Genomic DNA, 20,054 nt, shown 5'->3' with positions numbered 1-20,054 from the left:
TCCCCAAGTATTATAAAGTATCTTGAGCCAACAACCGGTGATTTGTTTAAGGCCAGATACGAAGACTCACACTTTGATGAGTCCACATATCCGTCCTTAGGGGGAGATAACAGCCGGTTGATAACAAAAGAAATAGAATGGTTTAGACCATCGACATCTTGGCAAGATCCTCGGACTAAAGATTGTGATTTAGAAGTCCAGAAGATAATACATCTTCAAGAGCTAGCTAATAAACTGCCAGATACATTTGCTGACCCAAATAGAGTGACAATATCACACATCCCGGCTTGTAATGCACCTGTAAGATTAGACGTCCAAGATGGACAATGTCAAGTGGCTACAGAGTCTAGGCAACGTCTAAAACGTGGCAGACCAATTGGTTCCAAAGACAAACAGCCTCGGAAATCCAAGAAAGGTGCTGGATCCGAGAGCATTAAGAAAACCGTCCAGGACATAGATGGAACGGTCGAGCCGACCATGACGGTCGAGCCGAGTGAACCGTCCATACCCGATGATCCGGTCGTTCCTCCAAGTGAGGTCCGGGACGCTGGACTTCACGGGACACCAGAACCGGACAATCAAGAGATCTCTATAAACCATGTGATGTCTGGAAAACAATGGAACAGAAAAGATATCAACGTTGATGATTTATTTGCATACAAGGTAGCACTTGAGATTATGGATAAAGATGAGGATCTAGAACCCACGTCCATACAAGAATGCATGCTAAGATCGGATTGGATCAAATGGAAACAAGCTATAAACGTGGAGTTAGAGTCATTAAGAAAGAGAGGCGTTTTCGGCCCTATAATCTTGACACCTAGAGATGTCAAACCAGTGGGATACAAATGGGTCTTTGTAAGGAAAAGAAATGAGAAAGGAGAAGTAGTGAGATACAAAGCACGGCTTGTAGCACAAGGATTCTCGCAAAGACCAGGAATAGACTATGAGGAAACTTATTCCCCTGTGGTGGATGCGACTACATTGAGATATTTAATCAGTCTGGCCGTGAGAGAGAGCATTGATTTGCGCCTAATGGATGTAGTTACAGCATACCTGTACGGACCACTGGACAATGAAATACATATGAGAGTTCCAGAGGGTATTGAGCTCAAAGATAAGAAAGGTTCTCGAGAACAACATTGCATTAAGCTGGACAAAGCTTTATATGGCTTAAAACAGTCAGGTCGTATGTGGTATAACCGGCTATCCGAGTACCTAACCAAAGAGGGTTATAAGAACGATCCAATAAGTCCATGTATATTCATAAAGAAATTTGACAGCAAGGGTTATGTTATAATATCTGTCTACGTGGACGACCTGAACATAATAGGAACCTCTGGAGAGATTTCCCAAACCGTCGAATGTCTTAAGAAAGAATTCGAAATGAAAGACTTAGGGAAAACTAAGTTCTGTTTGGGATTACAGTTTGAGTATAAGGCAAATGGCATCCTTGTGCATCAAGAAACTTATACAGAAAAGATACTCAAGCAATTCAATATGGACCAGGCACACCCCTTACCGTGTCCTATGGTCGTGAGGTCCTTAGACCTTGAGAAGGATCCATTCGGACCTAAGAGACCGGACGAGGAAGCACTCGGACCGGACATGCCTTACTTAAGTGCCATTGGGGCCTTAATGTATTTAGCTAGTCATACTAGACCGGACATAAGCTTTGCCGTGAGTTTACTATCCAGATTTGGATCATGTCCGACCTTAAGGCATTGGAATGGTGTAAAGCATCTGTTCAGATATCTGAAAGGAACAAAAGACCTTGGTTTGTTCTATACCAACCGGCCAGGAGAGAACATGGTCGGGTATGCGGATGCTGGATACTTATCTGATCCACACCAGGCTAGATCTCAGACAGGATATGTGTTTACGCATAGTGGAGCCGCAATATGCTGGCGTTCCACAAAGCAAACCTTAGTTGCAACATCGTCCAATCATGCCGAGATCATAGCAATGTATGAGGCAAGCCGTGAGCTTGTTTGGTTGAGGAGCATGACCGGCCATGTCTTGAAAGAGAGTGGTCTGTCCGTGGGACAAGAGAAAGAGGAGCCAATGATCATCTACGAGGACAATGCAGCGTGTATAGCTCAGCTCAAGGAAGGATACATCAAGGGAGACAGGACCAAGCACATCCTGCCCAAGTTCTTTTTCACCCACGACTTGCAGAAGGCAAAGGAGGTTCAAGTAGTCCAAGTCCGATCCAGCGACAACTCAGCCGACCTTTTCACCAAGTCTCTGCCAACCTCAACGTTCAGGAAGCTGGTTCATCAGATAGGGATGCGCCGCCTGAAGGACCTGCCGTGATACCTTCATCAGGGGGAGTGTCATGCGTTGTACTCTTTTTCCTATCTACGGTTTCCATTTTTCCCACCTTGGGTTTTTGGTTTTCCTAGAGAGGTTTTAACGAGGCAACATCGTGCATGATACGAGCCCATATGGTTCTAGCATCCAAGGGGGAGTGTTATGTACAATGTGGATTGCTAGAAGCCAATGGCCAAGACCGAGGCCCATAGAGAGAGAGAGAGACCGCGGCCCAAAGGGAGAGAGAGTCGGCCGCCTCTTGTACTTAGACGTTTCCATTTATCTTTCATGTTTATCTATTAGGAGGTTTTCCTTTTCACTCTAGGTTTATGATTTGGATACTTTCCTTTTTGTCTATCCCTTGTATCCCCTTATATAAGGGAACACTTTGATTCAGAGATTAATAAGAAGAGACACACGATTTCATCTCTTGCACACAACATACCTTTCATTCTTTTCTTCCATTTACTTTTTTAAAATTATTTGTTTACCGGTCAAAGCATGGAGTCAAGTCTACAAACATCTTTTGTATATTAAAAGAGAAATTTTTGTCATTAATGCGTTTACACTATATTTGTCAAACGTCAGTTTCACGTCGATTTCAATTTAAGTATGCTGACGTATCTGTTTCACGATCATTTAACAATTAATGCGTTCACATATTATTATTTTCAACCTCACCGCAGAGAATTTAATGTGTTCACATTAAATTTTTTAATCAACTCATTTTTAATTCTTGTATTTTTGACTTGTGTATTAGTGAACTGAAATTTTCTCCGTACAACTACTGAATAATATCATTTTGAAAGACAAAATTACAAAATCATTAAAATTCGCATAAACTAAAATGTTGTAATGAGAATGCTTTTAAAAGTTGTAAGTTATGTATCTTTCTAAACTTAGTCATGGTTGAGGCTTTTATACAGGAAGAAAATAAATAATAGTGATTTGTTATGAATAAAAAAAACTGAGATAAAAAAATATCACACACAAAGTCAGTTCTTTAGTTTACCAAATATAGTTTTTCTTTACGGAATTTTCATATTAGACCAAGAATTAGAAACATAATCACATTGTTAGAAAAAAAATCAGAAATAATAAAAGCTTTAAAAGAAAAGAAAATTTGTGAAATAGATTGAAAAATCAGAATTCAAGTGCCGTGTGAAGAGATTACATTATGTTCACGCAACTCTAACTTTTTTCACTAGATTGTATCGTGTTTTTATTATATTACCAATATTTTTTTATAAAAAAATACACGTTATTGGTTATAAACTACGTCAATTTTGCAACATTCCCAACAATATTGACACGACACCCAACAATTTTTATTGGTATTCTTAAAATATGGTTCAATAATTATGCATGTTAAATAAGCTTAGAATATTTCTTTTTTATTTATTTTATTTTGCTTTATATTAGTAGAAGAAAGTAATGCATGTAAAATATCTGGATTAGAATGATTATATATGTTAAATAAGTCCAGAATAAATGGCCGCTCTTTGACGGGGGTGCCAAATATATCTACAGCTTGATCTTATTTCCTTTAATGGGTTACAAAAGGTAAGTTTATCGTCAGTATCGTCCACAAGTACACTGATGGCATCGAAGAGGCAACAATTCGAAATCTACAACTCGAGTTGGTTACAATATCCAACCTCCAAGGAAGTTGCAAATCTTGGTTGCTTTCCTCCAAGCAATGCATAGAATTGACATCCACTGGAACATTGAAGAAAATATGGCAACCACCAGACCAATGATTTTGGTCAAATGCCAATACTTCTCTACCTAAACTTGTAAGCGAAGCTTGGGATGCCAAATCTTTAAAAGCATGAGAAGAAGACCATACCAATAGCGTAGAACAATCAACTTTCCACCAACCACCACTAGAGGCTTATCCCATATAGATGTTTAAGTTTTTTCTTAAAGATACATTGTTGCTTGTTAGCCCCTCTTAAAACCATAAACTTGCCAACAAAAGAATGTGGGTTTCTTAGTTTAATTTCTAAGGATGTAAAACAACCCAATGATACATAACTTACCTATCAAGAACAGAAAGCAACGGGCTACAGTAGCAGAAGACAATCCATCCAAAGAGTGATCAAACATTCAAAAAGAGAGATGTTTTCCCAAGAATAAATGTTTACATGCCAAGAGAGATGACTGTCAATAAGATAAATGGATGCTAAAATGAAATGAATCCACTGAGAACTCCAAACACCAACATTAAGTCCAGCCTCTCTGTAATTATGTCCTAACTGGAAAAAACAAAATCAAAAGCGACAATAAAGTAAATGAGATAACAGAAAAGGGAATATTTTGGTAAGACAATTATGTTTACTCAAGAGCCATGAACTTACGTAGAGATCATGTATTCTTGATGAACAAAGTAGTCCAATATATATATATATATATATATACAAATGCAATTAATTAATCGAGAATAACTAACAAAAAAAGATGGTCATAATTTCAGGATGAGGAATTGTAAGTAAAACCAAATGTACAGCATATAAAATCTGGAAAAGAATCATCGACGTGACTCATGGAACCATCTTGAACATTGAATCAATCCCCAATTTGAAATTAGATAACTTTTTTTTTTATTAAGAGAATACTTGCATCATTTAAGCTTCTTTTTGGCAATACCATGAGAGTTGTAGCTCCGATGAGATCCTGCGACGGCGAGGATCTCTTGCAGAAAGTCTGGATGAGAACAGGACAACCGGACATAACGCCGTAAATTTGGTTAGAGTCGTACGAAGAGAAGCGTGAGTGTCTCTGCTTTGCGGTAGGAGAGATCGTCGTTGGGACTTCTTTGAATGAGCGTATATGGTGATTTGTAGCCTTTTTCTCAGTAAATGATAGTCATCCACTGATTCTTTCGATTTTAAGGTGACTTCCGAGTAGGAGAAAGAGAGTTATGGAGAGACATGTAGTGGTTTGGAAATTCAACAGGTAGAGAGAGAGAGAGAGAGAGAACCTTCTTCAAGAATTGGAATGAAAGGGATAATCCATGAATATTGATATGTATGTTCCATAATAGTTGTAAATGGATGCTATTAATTAGGGAGAAGCAGAACTGAATGGATCTAGAGGGAGAACTGGAGAAGAGAATCGTCAGTGACTCAATATACAGATTTAATTTTTTTATTCTGATGTGGTTTTTCTAATGAGTGACGTGGCCAAATAACTCTTTTTCATTGGTTAACTTTTAAACCCTCAAACCCACTCTTTTATATTTATGTGGATAGTCTTTGTTAAAATATTACGTTGTCACTCTAGTTTTTTTTTACAGAGTTTTTTGGCTAATATATATATACTAGGGGTATAGCCCCGCGCAAGCGCAGAGCCGGATAAGTTACTGATCGTTGTGTAGTTTTGTGTACGGGATTTTGTCGTTTATTTTTTTCCACTTTTGTTTTTCCGTGTTGTATATAATGGTGATGAACATAACATTTAGAAGTCACATAGTTTGATTAAGTTGATATAAGAATGACTGGCGAATTCATATGCATTATTTTCGTAATGATTTGATCGACCTCTAGCGGTATTAGCGCTTTCATGTTCAAAAGATAAAGTTTATGAAGTTGTTTAGTATTTACTTAGGTAGTTGTTAGTATATAAAACAAATAATGTAATGAAAAAATATAAAATTTGAATTCAAAAAATTAAACAATTTATCTAACAATAAATTAAATTATTTTCTTATTTTACCTAAATTAATTTCAAAATATAGAATTGTAATAAACTATTTTTTAAAAAAAAATTAATAACTCTAGAAAAATTTATAAAATTATACGGTTGCAAAATTATTTATTTTTAGAGTTTTACTCGACTTTGTTAAAAATAGTTTATGGTGGACAAAAAAAAATGTCAGAAATAGGTAAACCAAAAAAATACACCACTGACAAATTTGTATGAGTTAGAATTCGTCGACGTTTCATTAATAATCCAAAATAGAAATAAAATCTCCGAACAGAGAAAACATGCAAGGGAAAAAATATCCAAAGTTTATGATGGAAAACAAAGATAATAGCAGTTTTTAAAAATGCATAGAAAAGACGTTGACGGGCTGATAGGAATATAATAGATATTTCCAATCACTCACGGCAGCGCTTGCGGTTGTTCTGAGCGTCTGAAATCTCTGGAGGATCTGCTGCAGCACATTCCTCATCGACCTTGTCTCCCAAAACAGACGGGCCCGATGATGCTGCCAATCCTACGTCACCATCACTGCTTGGAAGAATGTTCTCACTGTGCTCCTGAAATACATGAACGTGATGACAAGTAAAATTAGACAACCTTGCCATGGTTCTCTATGATGGTATCTTCAGTGATGGTGGAGATAGTGAAGGTACGGTGATTGCTATTAATGGCTTCCATCAATTTGAGAGCTCTCCATGTTTTGGGCTAGATCTTGGCAAGTAGCTATGAATACATCAAACACTATGTTGCTGGCATAAGATTTGAATCGACCTAAAGAGCCTGCAACAACATAGACGGTGAGGTTCTTGAGTATATTGAGCTCCACCAAGCCAGACACACTCGTTTTCAACACCTTGTTCCCTATCTCTCTTCTAATTACTGTCATGTCCCTCGATGCAGTTCACCGCAGCAGGTTTGTTAATGTCGGAGAAGAAGTTATTTGACCAATAAATTTCAAGTTTTTAAGTCTCAAGATGACACTAAGCTAAAAGACATTGTTTTAAAATCAAACCAATAACATACAAAAGGAACTCACCAGAGATTCCGATCACATCCATGTCAGAGGAATCATCGCTGAGGAACTCAATAACATTATGCACACCTTTGGTTACCATGTCCATCCCCATTGCACCACACCGGTGTTACAATTGAACCATACATAGCCATTTTTTCCCTGCCAATGTACAGTGAACAGTTTGTAGCCTCGTAAATCTAATTGACATGCATCCACAAAATCACTATTTCATCAGCAAAAGTTTCAATCTTGAGTCGAACCACACCATAAACATAAAAAATTTTACATCTTGGTGGTACCTGTTGAAAATGGCAGCCGAAGTTTCGAAGTGATCTGGATTCTCCTAAGAAGGCTTAAGTTCCATAGCACGTTGGCACGACAAAAGCCGGACAATAGGCGCTCTAGTTGTACCGTCCTTCAGCCCCGCCTGAGACGTACCTAGCCTTGCAGCCTCTGTTAGTCCTAGCAACCAAATAAATTTCCGTTATAGCCCATCAGAACAGAGTTTACATCATATTAGTTAATCGGACAACTTCAAAGCGATCAATCAACTTTCACGATCGACCCCCTATCGTAGCGATGGATGGTAGTGGTTCACACGAACTGGGATAGAACCGTGGATCTCGGAATTCTGCCCATAGAAACATACGCTTAAAGTATTAAGACTGATAGCTTGAATATTGATTAAACAAATATGGTATATAATATTTCATAGAAAGTCAAATTGTCAATACCTTTTCCTAGGTACTATGTTCTAGGCGGAGAAAGGTGGCGGGGACAACGACCGATCAAGCAACAACAACATTGGAGGCTGACATCTTTGAAGGTTGGGTAAAAGCTGCGACAGTTCAATTTAGGAGTAATTTAGTAAGAGATATGAGTCTCAAGGTTTGTTTGAGGAATTATATATACTGAGACGGATCGTTTCAGAGGTGAAACGGTACCATAACTGATCGTTGGAGATATAGAGAGGTGAAGATGAAAAGTTTCAGAATTTTTTTTTATAAGCTAAAATGGTAACGCTTCGGTTTATCGGTGGAGACATAGTATTATAAAAATCCTAGATACATACAAAAGAGATTTAGCCCACTTATAAGTTTTATTGGGCCAGAATGCGGATTTTACTAAATAGGTTTCGATGATCAAAGTTACACGTGAGTATTGATATCTTGCATATTTACATTGTTTTAATTATCATTTTTTGTGCACATTGGTCTTTTGGAATAGCATTTACACATGTTTAGGTTGCATTTCCATGCATTAGTCCTTATCAGGTGTTGGAGGGAGTTTCATGATGAACTCTGTGCCCCAAGGAGTGTTTTGATGCCCAAAGAATGTAGATGAGTCGTTGAAGGATCCTAGCGGCCAGGCGTAGCGGCAAAATCTGGTCGCTACAGAAGATAAGTACCGTAGCGGGCATGTGTAGCGGGATGTAGAGGCCGCTAGATTTGAAGCGCCTTCTACAGCGGCCACCCATAGCGACTTTACGAGGTCGCTATGCGTTCAAGACTTCTAAAATTTCCTAAGTATCCTAGCGGCCACACGTAGCGGGCATGACAAGTCGCTACAGAGCGTAGTGACCTCTGGTAGCGACCTTTTATGGTCGCTACGGAGAAAAATATCTGTTTTTATGGGTCAACCCAGGCTTGTTGGGTTAACCCAGCTCGATTTTTAGTCTTCTATAACTACTTTTCAGACAAAAGTTGGGAAAATATCTAGTTTTGTATGAAGAACACAAGAACTCTTTAGAGAGAAAACTTGAATCTTTAGTTTCTTTTCTTCTTGTTCTCTTGAATTTGCTTGACTATCTTGATTACTAATCATGATTAACACCAAATCATCTTTGATTCTTGGGTTTATCATGAAGAGTAGTGAGTAGTTACCTTTAGATTCATGGGTTAAGGAAGATTAGGGTGATTAAGTGTAGATTTAGGGTGTTTTATTGTAGATCCTTCTTATTCCTTGCTTCTTGAGTGATCTTAATGCTATTTTAGAGTTGGCCTCTCTAAAATTGAGCTCTAGACATTTCATACCCGAAAGGTGTTTGATGAAATGTCTGAACCAACTCTCCTAAGCTTTTAACACTCTTTACCAAAGAGATTTGTTGTTCAAGGTGTTAAGATGGCTAATAGACTTGATTTTAATGATTGCTTTGATAATATTCAACCAAAGAGATTTGATGCTTGAGTTATCTTAGTGAATGAACATTCATCTAGAGATAGAGTTTGTTTAGGATTGTGTCTAAGCCTAAGGTTGATAGATTGATTGAAAGGTACCACCTTTAGATTGAAACTTGATCACCCAAGGTCAATTCCCTTAGCCCATGGATTCTCCCATCTCATAAAACAAATCAAAGCTTTGTTCTTACTTACATTTTAGTAGTATTTTAGTCCAAAAACATCTTATCGCTTGATTGCACTTAGATTAAGTATGAACTTGTATTCTCTTTGATTCAAAATGCTTAGAAATGGATTGACATCTTAAGTACTACTTTGATTTGAAACATTGGACCCGAAAAAAATCCATTTCAAATTTGGCGCCGTTGCCAATTCTAAGTTGTTTTGACATTGAGATTTGGTCCTTACTTGAGACTAAGTCTTACTTTTCTTATATCTAGTTACTGATACTCTATCCTAGCTCTTTCGTATCTCAGGTGCATGAACTTGAGGAGCAGAGGCCCAACAAACCTAGTTCCACCAGTTGAAGACATTAAAGCACTTGAGAGGGAGATTACAAGGAGAAGAAGAGAAGAAGAGCAACAGGCTCACCTAGACAGATTGGGGTTTGTGATGGAACAACATCATAATCAGCCTCAAGAAGGAGAGACCATTGGCCAAGGAGCTGCAAACCTTCGGCCACAACACCCACATCGACAAATTAGAGCCATTGGCACCTATGATCAACCTAATATCCATAGGAACAGGATGGGCATTACAGCACCAGCTGTAGAGAACAACAACTTTGAGATCAAATCTGGTTTGATCAACATGATAGAGAACAACAAATTTCATGGTCTTGCTTTGGAAGATCCACTTGATCATTTGGACAGATTTGACAAATACTGTGGTTTGTCCAAAACCAATGGTGTTTCGGAAGATGCTTTCAAGCTGAGACTGTTTCCATTTTCCTTGGGAGACAAAGCTCACACATGGGAGAAGAACATCTCAAGTGACTCTATCACCACTTGGGATGAATGCAAGAAAGCTTTCCTCACCAAATTCTTCTCTACTTCAAGGACTGCCAAGCTTAGGAATGAAATCTCTGGGTTCCAGCAAAAGAATATGGAAAGCTTTGGAGAAGCATATGAGAGGTTCAGAAGCTACTTACACAGATGTCCACACCATGGCTTCACCAAAGAGAGCCTACTTAGTACTTTCTATAGAGGTGTCCTACAAAAGTATAGAAGCCGTCTTGATACCGCCAGCAATGGATTCTTCTTAGGAAGAAATGAAACAGAGGCTGAGGAGCTTGTAGAGAACATGGTTCAGAGTGATTCAGTCTACAGTGACGAGCATGATAGGAGCAACAGAGGCAGTGGGGGTGATGACTCCAACACAAAGAGAGAGTTGAAGGCTTTACGAGACAAGATGGATCTACTTCTTATGAATAGAGACAAACAAGAGAAAGTGAACTATGTTGGTGACCAAAAGAAAGAAGAGGTTGCTGTTCTTAATGAAGTTGATGGTCTAGAAGGTCAAGAAGAATTGTGCTTTGTAAATGCTAATGGAACATGGTACAAAAAGGAACCTAACTTTCAGTACAACAACTATCAACAAAAGCCCTTCTACAACAACAACCAACAAGGTGGTTACCAAGCTAAACAAAACTACTCCCAAGGTTTCGCCCCTAAAGGAAATCAGTCTACACAAGGACAAGCCGGATCCTCTACATCTGCCGCACAAGAAAGTAGCACTGAACAAATGTTGAAACAAATATTGGAGTCTCAAACTAGAAGTGAGAAGCACATTGGGTATGAGCTAAAGAACCTTCATACCAAAGTTGATGGAGGCTACAATGATCTCACCAACAAATTCTCAAACCTTGCTTCTAACTTCAAGGCTTTGGAGAATCAGTTTACCTCTATGACTTCAACCTCCAAGCTCCCAATGGGATCTCTACAAGGAAAATCAGAGCAACACCCTAAAGAGTATTGCAATGCTATCCTCTCTACTTCTTCTAAGAGTGAGTTAAGTGATCATAGGAGAGAATTAGATGAGCTTGAAAGACTCTTGTATGGAACAGAAGTTCTTGCCACGGTTGAAGCACATATTGTGGAGAAGGTTGAACACAAGATTGTGGAAAGGGTTGCGATACAAACAGTAAAGAAGGTTGAGGAAAATGTTTTGCAACCGGTTAGACACAAGGCTGAGAAACCGGTTATTGGGAAAGCTGTCACGCAACTGAAGGAGGTCCAGCTAGAAGAAGCTAATGCGGTTGAACAATCACCTTATGACAAGCTCCCATTTCCACAACGGTTCCTCACTAAAGCTCAAAAGAAGGTGATCTCTAAGTTCAGAAAAGACATGGGAGATTTAGGAGTCAAACTTCCACATATATCAAATAGGCATGAAGCTCATGTCCAAATGATGCTCATCAAGGACATTCTAGCTCATAAAGAAGAAGTAGGAGAGCTCTTAGACATCTCTGCTATGCAGCTTGATCCACCAGTCACACCAAAGTCCCTTCCCAAACTAGAAACCCAAGGGAAGTTCACCTTGTCTTGCTCCCTTGGTAAGTTCACACTTGATGATGCTCTTGTAGATTCTGGTGCAAGTGTGAATGTGATCTCAATAGAGATGGTGAAGAGTCTTGGGATTGAAAACATGGAGCCAAACACATCTTTACTAATGTTTGGGGATTCCTCTTCTACAACCCCAATCGGTCTCATCAAGGACTTTCCATTGAAGATTGGAGCTTGCACCATTCCTATTGACCTCACTGTTTTGAAGATGGCAACTGAGAAGAGAGTCCCATTGATCCTTGGAACACCATTTCTCACAACAGTAGGAGCTTGCATTGACTTTGCCAACAAGAAGGTTACACTTCTAAATGTCAACAAAGTTGTCTCTTACCCAATCAAGTCTCCTTTGATGAATGTCGAGTATTGTGGAACCATCACTTGTGGAGAACTTCCACATGAGAATATCAAAGATGAAGTGATAGCTAGTGAAAAACAAATTCTTGATGGAGATTCATCTCATGAGATATGTGATGAGCACTTGGAGGAGGTGGGTAGAGCCACAAAGGCTACTCATGACAAGAAGAAGATGATCAAAGAACCTCATCCCACTCCTATTGAGAAATCTTCGCACATTCTCACTCTTTATCCAATCAAGATCAAAGATGGAGTGATTGAGTACAAGATCAAGTGCAAGGGAGAGTCTAAACCATTCTCAAGTGCAAGGGCCATCATAACTCCTCAGCTCCAAGATGATCCAATCAAGCTACAAGAGCTCCTCTCTCAAGTCCTCACCATCACCCTTGAATGTGGGAAAGATCCTCCTCTTCCCTAACCAATTGGAAGGAAAGTCAAGCTAAAGACTTAAAACAAGCTCACTTGGGAGGAAGTCCCATGGTATCCTTTGTATATATTTTTATATATGTTTTTCTTGCTTTAGTGTGTTTGAATAAGCTTAGGGACAAGTTTGGGGAATTCTCAAAAATTCCCAAAGATCATGTCAAAAATTCCAAGACGACAACAAGTCCTCCCTCCTCATTTCCCTTCTATCATGACAGCCAACTTCAAGTAAGTGCATTCCACCCTTGTAAATACTTAGTTCTTTCATCTTTTATTTCTCCTTTGATCTCTCTTTCAAGTTTACTCTCACACAAGAGACTGTGTGAAGTAAGTTTGGGGGAGAGTCTACTATCTCATATTGTGTTTTGTTTTGTCTACTTTTCATTGAGTCTCATGCATTCCATTGTACATACCTATATAAAAAAATAATAAATAAAAAAAAATGAAAAATTTCGAAAATCACAAAAAGAAGCATTTAGTTGCATCATTTGCATCTGTAGGATTGAGTCTAGAAACATTTAGATTTCATTCATGCATAGGGAGAAACCTTGTAAAGAACACATGTCTAGAACTCGATTTGACATCCTAGCTAAATATATCAAGTAGCTTAAGCATCTTTTGAAAAAGCTTGTAAGCTTCGAGCCTTGAAAACTCTTCTTGAAACATGTTGCTTGCTTGATGATTGACATTGTTTTTGAAACCAACTCCAAATAAACTAAGGCTTAATGAACTTAATCTCTCTTGCATATGGGCATTTGCATACTTGATCATGGATATTATACACATTTGGGTTATCTTTCTCTCCTTGTACCAATCTTTGTTAACCCAAATGGCACTCTCATACCCATTAACCCTCACCATTCTTTGAAGCCAACATCAATTTGCTTGAGTGAGGTCTTTTATTGATAGCATGTCATGTGCAAAATCTTTAGAGTATTAGGAGCGACAATGGGGTTGTTCTAATCTTTGGCTAGCATTGGGACTTCATTTGAGCTAGCCTCTAGGATTGTTTTTGGGTTTGTAAGCTTAAATTCTTTTGATCTTGGGAATGAGAGAGATTGAGCGAAAGAGATGAACCAAAAAGAGTGTTTAAAGTAAGAAACCCCTAGGGACAAAGAAAGTTAGAAAGGAAAAGCTCTAAAGTATCAATAGAACCCCCTCCCAAATATATAAAAAAAAAAGGGGAATCAAAGAAACAATAGTTGAGTGGGGGAAAAGAAAAGAAGAGAGCTAAGTCTAAAAGTTTAAATATAAAAGAACAAGTCTCTAGTTAGTTAAATCAAAGGAAAGAAAGAAAGGAATGGTAGAACTTAAAGCTACTTAAGAAAATGGTAGAATGATGAGAACAAGCATTGTATGCATGAATTGCTCCGTTTCTTAGATAAATTTTGCATAATGATCTTGCTCATATTCTTGAGTGTGAGCCACTATAAATGATACAATTGAAACCCACTTTTCTTCACACTAGACCACTCTTTCTCACCAAACCAAATGATCGAGATCAAATATCCATTTGCAAGAATTCAACTTGTGTGTGTGTGTGTGAATGAATGTGAGAGTTGGCTAAGGAACTTGTTGGTTGGATGACAATGAGCCTTGTGTAGAGATAAAAGAGTCTTAATAGGCCTTGAGAAACTAGAGTGCACTAGAGAGTTGTTCATGCTATTTGCTATGTTTCTTTTAGGATGTTAGGTTGAAGGCTAGAAAGTGTCTCTTTTGGTTATGTGTTTCCATTTTCAATTCCCTCCTCTTTAATTGATCTTGAATGTTTACTTGAGGACAAGTAAAGAACAAGTTTGGGGGAGTTGATATCTTGCATATTTACATTGTTTTAATTATCATTTTTGTGCACATTGGTCTTTTGGAATAGCATTTACACATGTTTAGGTTGCATTTCCATGCATTAGTCCTTATCAGGTGTTGGAGGGAGTTTCATGATGAACTCTGTGCCCCAAGGAGTGTTTTGATGCCCAAAGAATGTAGATGAGTCGTTGAAGGATCCTAGCGGCCAGGCGTAGCGGCAAAATCTGGTCGCTACAGAAGATAAGTACCGTAGCGGGCATGTGTAGCGGGATGTAGAGGCCGCTAGATTTGAAGCGCCTTCTACAGCGGCCACCCATAGCGACTTTACGAGGTCGCTATGCGTTCAAGACTTCTAAAATTTCCTAAGTATCCTAGCGGCCACACGTAGCGGGCATGACAAGTCGCTACAGAGCGTAGTGACCTCTGGTAGCGACCTTTTATGGTCGCTACGGAGAAAAATATCTGTTTTTATGGGTCAACCCAGGCTTGTTGGGTTAACCCAGCTCGATTTTTAGTCTTCTATAACTACTTTTCAGACAAAAGTTGGGAAAATATCTAGTTTTGTATGAAGAACACAAGAACTCTTTAGAGAGAAAACTTGAATCTTTAGTTTCTTTTCTTCTTGTTCTCTTGAATTTGCTTGACTATCTTGATTACTAATCATGATTAACACCAAATCATCTTTGATTCTTGGGTTTATCATGAAGAGTAGTGAGTAGTTACCTTTAGATTCATGGGTTAAGGAAGATTAGGGTGATTAAGTGTAGATTTAGGGTGTTTTATTGTAGATCCTTCTTATTCCTTGCTTCTTGAGTGATCTTAATGCTATTTTAGAGTTGGCCTCTCTAAAATTGAGCTCTAGACATTTCATACCCGAAAGGTGTTTGATGAAATGTCTGAACCAACTCTCCTAAGCTTTTAACACTCTTTACCAAAGAGATTTGTTGTTCAAGGTGTTAAGATGGCTAATAGACTTGATTTTAATGATTGCTTTGATAATATTCAACCAAAGAGATTTGATGCTTGAGTTATCTTAGTGAATGAACATTCATCTAGAGATAGAGTTTGTTTAGGATTGTGTCTAAGCCTAAGGTTGATAGATTGATTGAAAGGTACCACCTTTAGATTGAAACTTGATCACCCAAGGTCAATTCCCTTAGCCCATGGATTCTCCCATCTCATAAAACAAATCAAAGCTTTGTTCTTACTTACATTTTAGTAGTATTTTAGTCCAAAAACATCTTATCGCTTGATTGCACTTAGATTAAGTATGAACTTGTATTCTCTTTGATTCAAAATGCTTAGAAATGGATTGACATCTTAAGTACTACTTTGATTTGAAACATTGGACCCGAAAAAAATCCATTTCAAATTTGGCGCCGTTGCCAATTCTAAGTTGTTTTGACATTGAGATTTGGTCCTTACTTGAGACTAAGTCTTACTTTTCTTATATCTAGTTACTGATACTCTATCCTAGCTCTTTCGTATCTCAGGTGCATGAACTTGAGGAGCAGAGGCCCAACAAACCTAGTTCCACCAGTTGAAGACATTAAAGCACTTGAGAGGGAGATTACAAGGAGAAGAAGAGAAGAAGAGCAACAGGCTCACCTAGACAGATTGGGGTTTGTGATGGAACAACATCATAATCAGCCTCAAGAAGGAGAGACCATTGGCCAAGGAGCTGCAAACCTTCGGCCACAACACCCACATCGACAAATTAGAGCCATTGGCACCTATGATCAACCTAATATCCATAGGAACAGGATGGGCATTACAGCACCAGCTGTAGAGAACAACAACTTTGAGATCAAATCTGGTTTGATCAACATGATAGAGAACAACAAATTTCATGGTCTTGCTTTGGAAGATCCACTTGATCATTTGGACAGATTTGACAAATACTGTGGTTTGTCCAAAACCAATGGTGTTTCGGAAGATGCTTTCAAGCTGAGACTGTTTCCATTTTCCTTGGGAGACAAAGCTCACACATGGGAGAAGAACATCTCAAGTGACTCTATCACCACTTGGGATGAATGCAAGAAAGCTTTCCTCACCAAATTCTTCTCTACTTCAAGGACTGCCAAGCTTAGGAATGAAATCTCTGGGTTCCAGCAAAAGAATATGGAAAGCTTTGGAGAAGCATATGAGAGGTTCAGAAGCTACTTACACAGATGTCCACACCATGGCTTCACCAAAGAGAGCCTACTTAGTACTTTCTATAGAGGTGTCCTACAAAAGTATAGAAGCCGTCTTGATACCGCCAGCAATGGATTCTTCTTAGGAAGAAATGAAACAGAGGCTGAGGAGCTTGTAGAGAACATGGTTCAGAGTGATTCAGTCTACAGTGACGAGCATGATAGGAGCAACAGAGGCAGTGGGGGTGATGACTCCAACACAAAGAGAGAGTTGAAGGCTTTACGAGACAAGATGGATCTACTTCTTATGAATAGAGACAAACAAGAGAAAGTGAACTATGTTGGTGACCAAAAGAAAGAAGAGGTTGCTGTTCTTAATGAAGTTGATGGTCTAGAAGGTCAAGAAGAATTGTGCTTTGTAAATGCTAATGGAACATGGTACAAAAAGGAACCTAACTTTCAGTACAACAACTATCAACAAAAGCCCTTCTACAACAACAACCAACAAGGTGGTTACCAAGCTAAACAAAACTACTCCCAAGGTTTCGCCCCTAAAGGAAATCAGTCTACACAAGGACAAGCCGGATCCTCTACATCTGCCGCACAAGAAAGTAGCACTGAACAAATGTTGAAACAAATATTGGAGTCTCAAACTAGAAGTGAGAAGCACATTGGGTATGAGCTAAAGAACCTTCATACCAAAGTTGATGGAGGCTACAATGATCTCACCAACAAATTCTCAAACCTTGCTTCTAACTTCAAGGCTTTGGAGAATCAGTTTACCTCTATGACTTCAACCTCCAAGCTCCCAATGGGATCTCTACAAGGAAAATCAGAGCAACACCCTAAAGAGTATTGCAATGCTATCCTCTCTACTTCTTCTAAGAGTGAGTTAAGTGATCATAGGAGAGAATTAGATGAGCTTGAAAGACTCTTGTATGGAACAGAAGTTCTTGCCACGGTTGAAGCACATATTGTGGAGAAGGTTGAACACAAGATTGTGGAAAGGGTTGCGATACAAACAGTAAAGAAGGTTGAGGAAAATGTTTTGCAACCGGTTAGACACAAGGCTGAGAAACCGGTTATTGGGAAAGCTGTCACGCAACTGAAGGAGGTCCAGCTAGAAGAAGCTAATGCGGTTGAACAATCACCTTATGACAAGCTCCCATTTCCACAACGGTTCCTCACTAAAGCTCAAAAGAAGGTGATCTCTAAGTTCAGAAAAGACATGGGAGATTTAGGAGTCAAACTTCCACATATATCAAATAGGCATGAAGCTCATGTCCAAATGATGCTCATCAAGGACATTCTAGCTCATAAAGAAGAAGTAGGAGAGCTCTTAGACATCTCTGCTATGCAGCTTGATCCACCAGTCACACCAAAGTCCCTTCCCAAACTAGAAACCCAAGGGAAGTTCACCTTGTCTTGCTCCCTTGGTAAGTTCACACTTGATGATGCTCTTGTAGATTCTGGTGCAAGTGTGAATGTGATCTCAATAGAGATGGTGAAGAGTCTTGGGATTGAAAACATGGAGCCAAACACATCTTTACTAATGTTTGGGGATTCCTCTTCTACAACCCCAATCGGTCTCATCAAGGACTTTCCATTGAAGATTGGAGCTTGCACCATTCCTATTGACCTCACTGTTTTGAAGATGGCAACTGAGAAGAGAGTCCCATTGATCCTTGGAACACCATTTCTCACAACAGTAGGAGCTTGCATTGACTTTGCCAACAAGAAGGTTACACTTCTAAATGTCAACAAAGTTGTCTCTTACCCAATCAAGTCTCCTTTGATGAATGTCGAGTATTGTGGAACCATCACTTGTGGAGAACTTCCACATGAGAATATCAAAGATGAAGTGATAGCTAGTGAAAAACAAATTCTTGATGGAGATTCATCTCATGAGATATGTGATGAGCACTTGGAGGAGGTGGGTAGAGCCACAAAGGCTACTCATGACAAGAAGAAGATGATCAAAGAACCTCATCCCACTCCTATTGAGAAATCTTCGCACATTCTCACTCTTTATCCAATCAAGATCAAAGATGGAGTGATTGAGTACAAGATCAAGTGCAAGGGAGAGTCTAAACCATTCTCAAGTGCAAGGGCCATCATAACTCCTCAGCTCCAAGATGATCCAATCAAGCTACAAGAGCTCCTCTCTCAAGTCCTCACCATCACCCTTGAATGTGGGAAAGATCCTCCTCTTCCCTAACCAATTGGAAGGAAAGTCAAGCTAAAGACTTAAAACAAGCTCACTTGGGAGGAAGTCCCATGGTATCCTTTGTATATATTTTTATATATGTTTTTCTTGCTTTAGTGTGTTTGAATAAGCTTAGGGACAAGTTTGGGGAATTCTCAAAAATTCCCAAAGATCATGTCAAAAATTCCAAGACGACAACAAGTCCTCCCTCCTCATTTCCCTTCTATCATGACAGCCAACTTCAAGTAAGTGCATTCCACCCTTGTAAATACTTAGTTCTTTCATCTTTTATTTCTCCTTTGATCTCTCTTTCAAGTTTACTCTCACACAAGAGACTGTGTGAAGTAAGTTTGGGGGAGAGTCTACTATCTCATATTGTGTTTTGTTTTGTCTACTTTTCATTGAGTCTCATGCATTCCATTGTACATACCTATATAAAAAAAATAATAAATAAATAAAAAATGAAAAATTTCGAAAATCACAAAAAGAAGCATTTAGTTGCATCATTTGCATCTGTAGGATTGAGTCTAGAAACATTTAGATTTCATTCATGCATAGGGAGAAACCTTGTAAAGAACACATGTCTAGAACTCGATTTGACATCCTAGCTAAATATATCAAGTAGCTTAAGCATCTTTTGAAAAAGCTTGTAAGCTTCGAGCCTTGAAAACTCTTCTTGAAACATGTTGCTTGCTTGATGATTGACATTGTTTTTGAAACCAACTCCAAATAAACTAAGGCTTAATGAACTTAATCTCTCTTGCATATGGGCATTTGCATACTTGATCATGGATATTATACACATTTGGGTTATCTTTCTCTCCTTGTACCAATCTTTGTTAACCCAAATGGCACTCTCATACCCATTAACCCTCACCATTCTTTGAAGCCAACATCAATTTGCTTGAGTGAGGTCTTTTATTGATAGCATGTCATGTGCAAAATCTTTAGAGTATTAGGAGCGACAATGGGGTTGTTCTAATCTTTGGCTAGCATTGGGACTTCATTTGAGCTAGCCTCTAGGATTGTTTTTGGGTTTGTAAGCTTAAATTCTTTTGATCTTGGGAATGAGAGAGATTGAGCGAAAGAGATGAACCAAAAAGAGTGTTTAAAGTAAGAAACCCCTAGGGACAAAGAAAGTTAGAAAGGAAAAGCTCTAAAGTATCAATAGAACCCCCTCCCAAATATATAAAAAAAAAAGGGGAATCAAAGAAACAATAGTTGAGTGGGGGAAAAGAAAAGAAGAGAGCTAAGTCTAAAAGTTTAAATATAAAAGAACAAGTCTCTAGTTAGTTAAATCAAAGGAAAGAAAGAAAGGAATGGTAGAACTTAAAGCTACTTAAGAAAATGGTAGAA

The 20,054-nt window shown here is 38.6% G+C and overlaps 1 protein-coding gene and 2 non-coding genes across 3 annotated transcripts; 1 reads left to right on the top strand and 2 right to left on the bottom strand.

The window, feature by feature from the left end:
• Window positions 1-1,500: 1,500 nt before the first annotated feature.
• On the top strand, window positions 1,501-3,081 carry LOC125582940 (secreted RxLR effector protein 161-like). Its single transcript, XM_048749410.1, has 3 exons — window positions 1,501-1,640; window positions 1,752-2,092; window positions 3,074-3,081. Exons 1-3 carry the CDS (start codon window positions 1,501-1,503, stop codon window positions 3,079-3,081), a joined length of 489 nt encoding a protein of 162 aa, XP_048605367.1.
• Window positions 3,082-10,278: 7,197 nt separating this feature from the next.
• LOC125584704 lies at window positions 10,279-10,385 on the bottom strand. The gene has a single exon (XR_007321613.1). It is a non-coding gene; the product is annotated as a small nucleolar RNA R71 (small nucleolar RNA).
• Window positions 10,386-16,439: 6,054 nt separating this feature from the next.
• On the bottom strand, window positions 16,440-16,546 carry LOC125584703. Its single transcript, XR_007321612.1, has one exon. It is a non-coding gene; the product is annotated as a small nucleolar RNA R71 (small nucleolar RNA).
• Between the last annotated feature and the right edge of the window lie 3,508 nt (window positions 16,547-20,054).

The sequence above is a fragment of the Brassica napus genome, chromosome C3 (genome assembly GCF_020379485.1).
Source record: "Brassica napus cultivar Da-Ae chromosome C3, Da-Ae, whole genome shotgun sequence".
Lineage (NCBI taxonomy): Eukaryota > Viridiplantae > Streptophyta > Magnoliopsida > Brassicales > Brassicaceae > Brassica > Brassica napus.
This window is presented reverse-complemented; position numbering and strand designations above follow the sequence as displayed.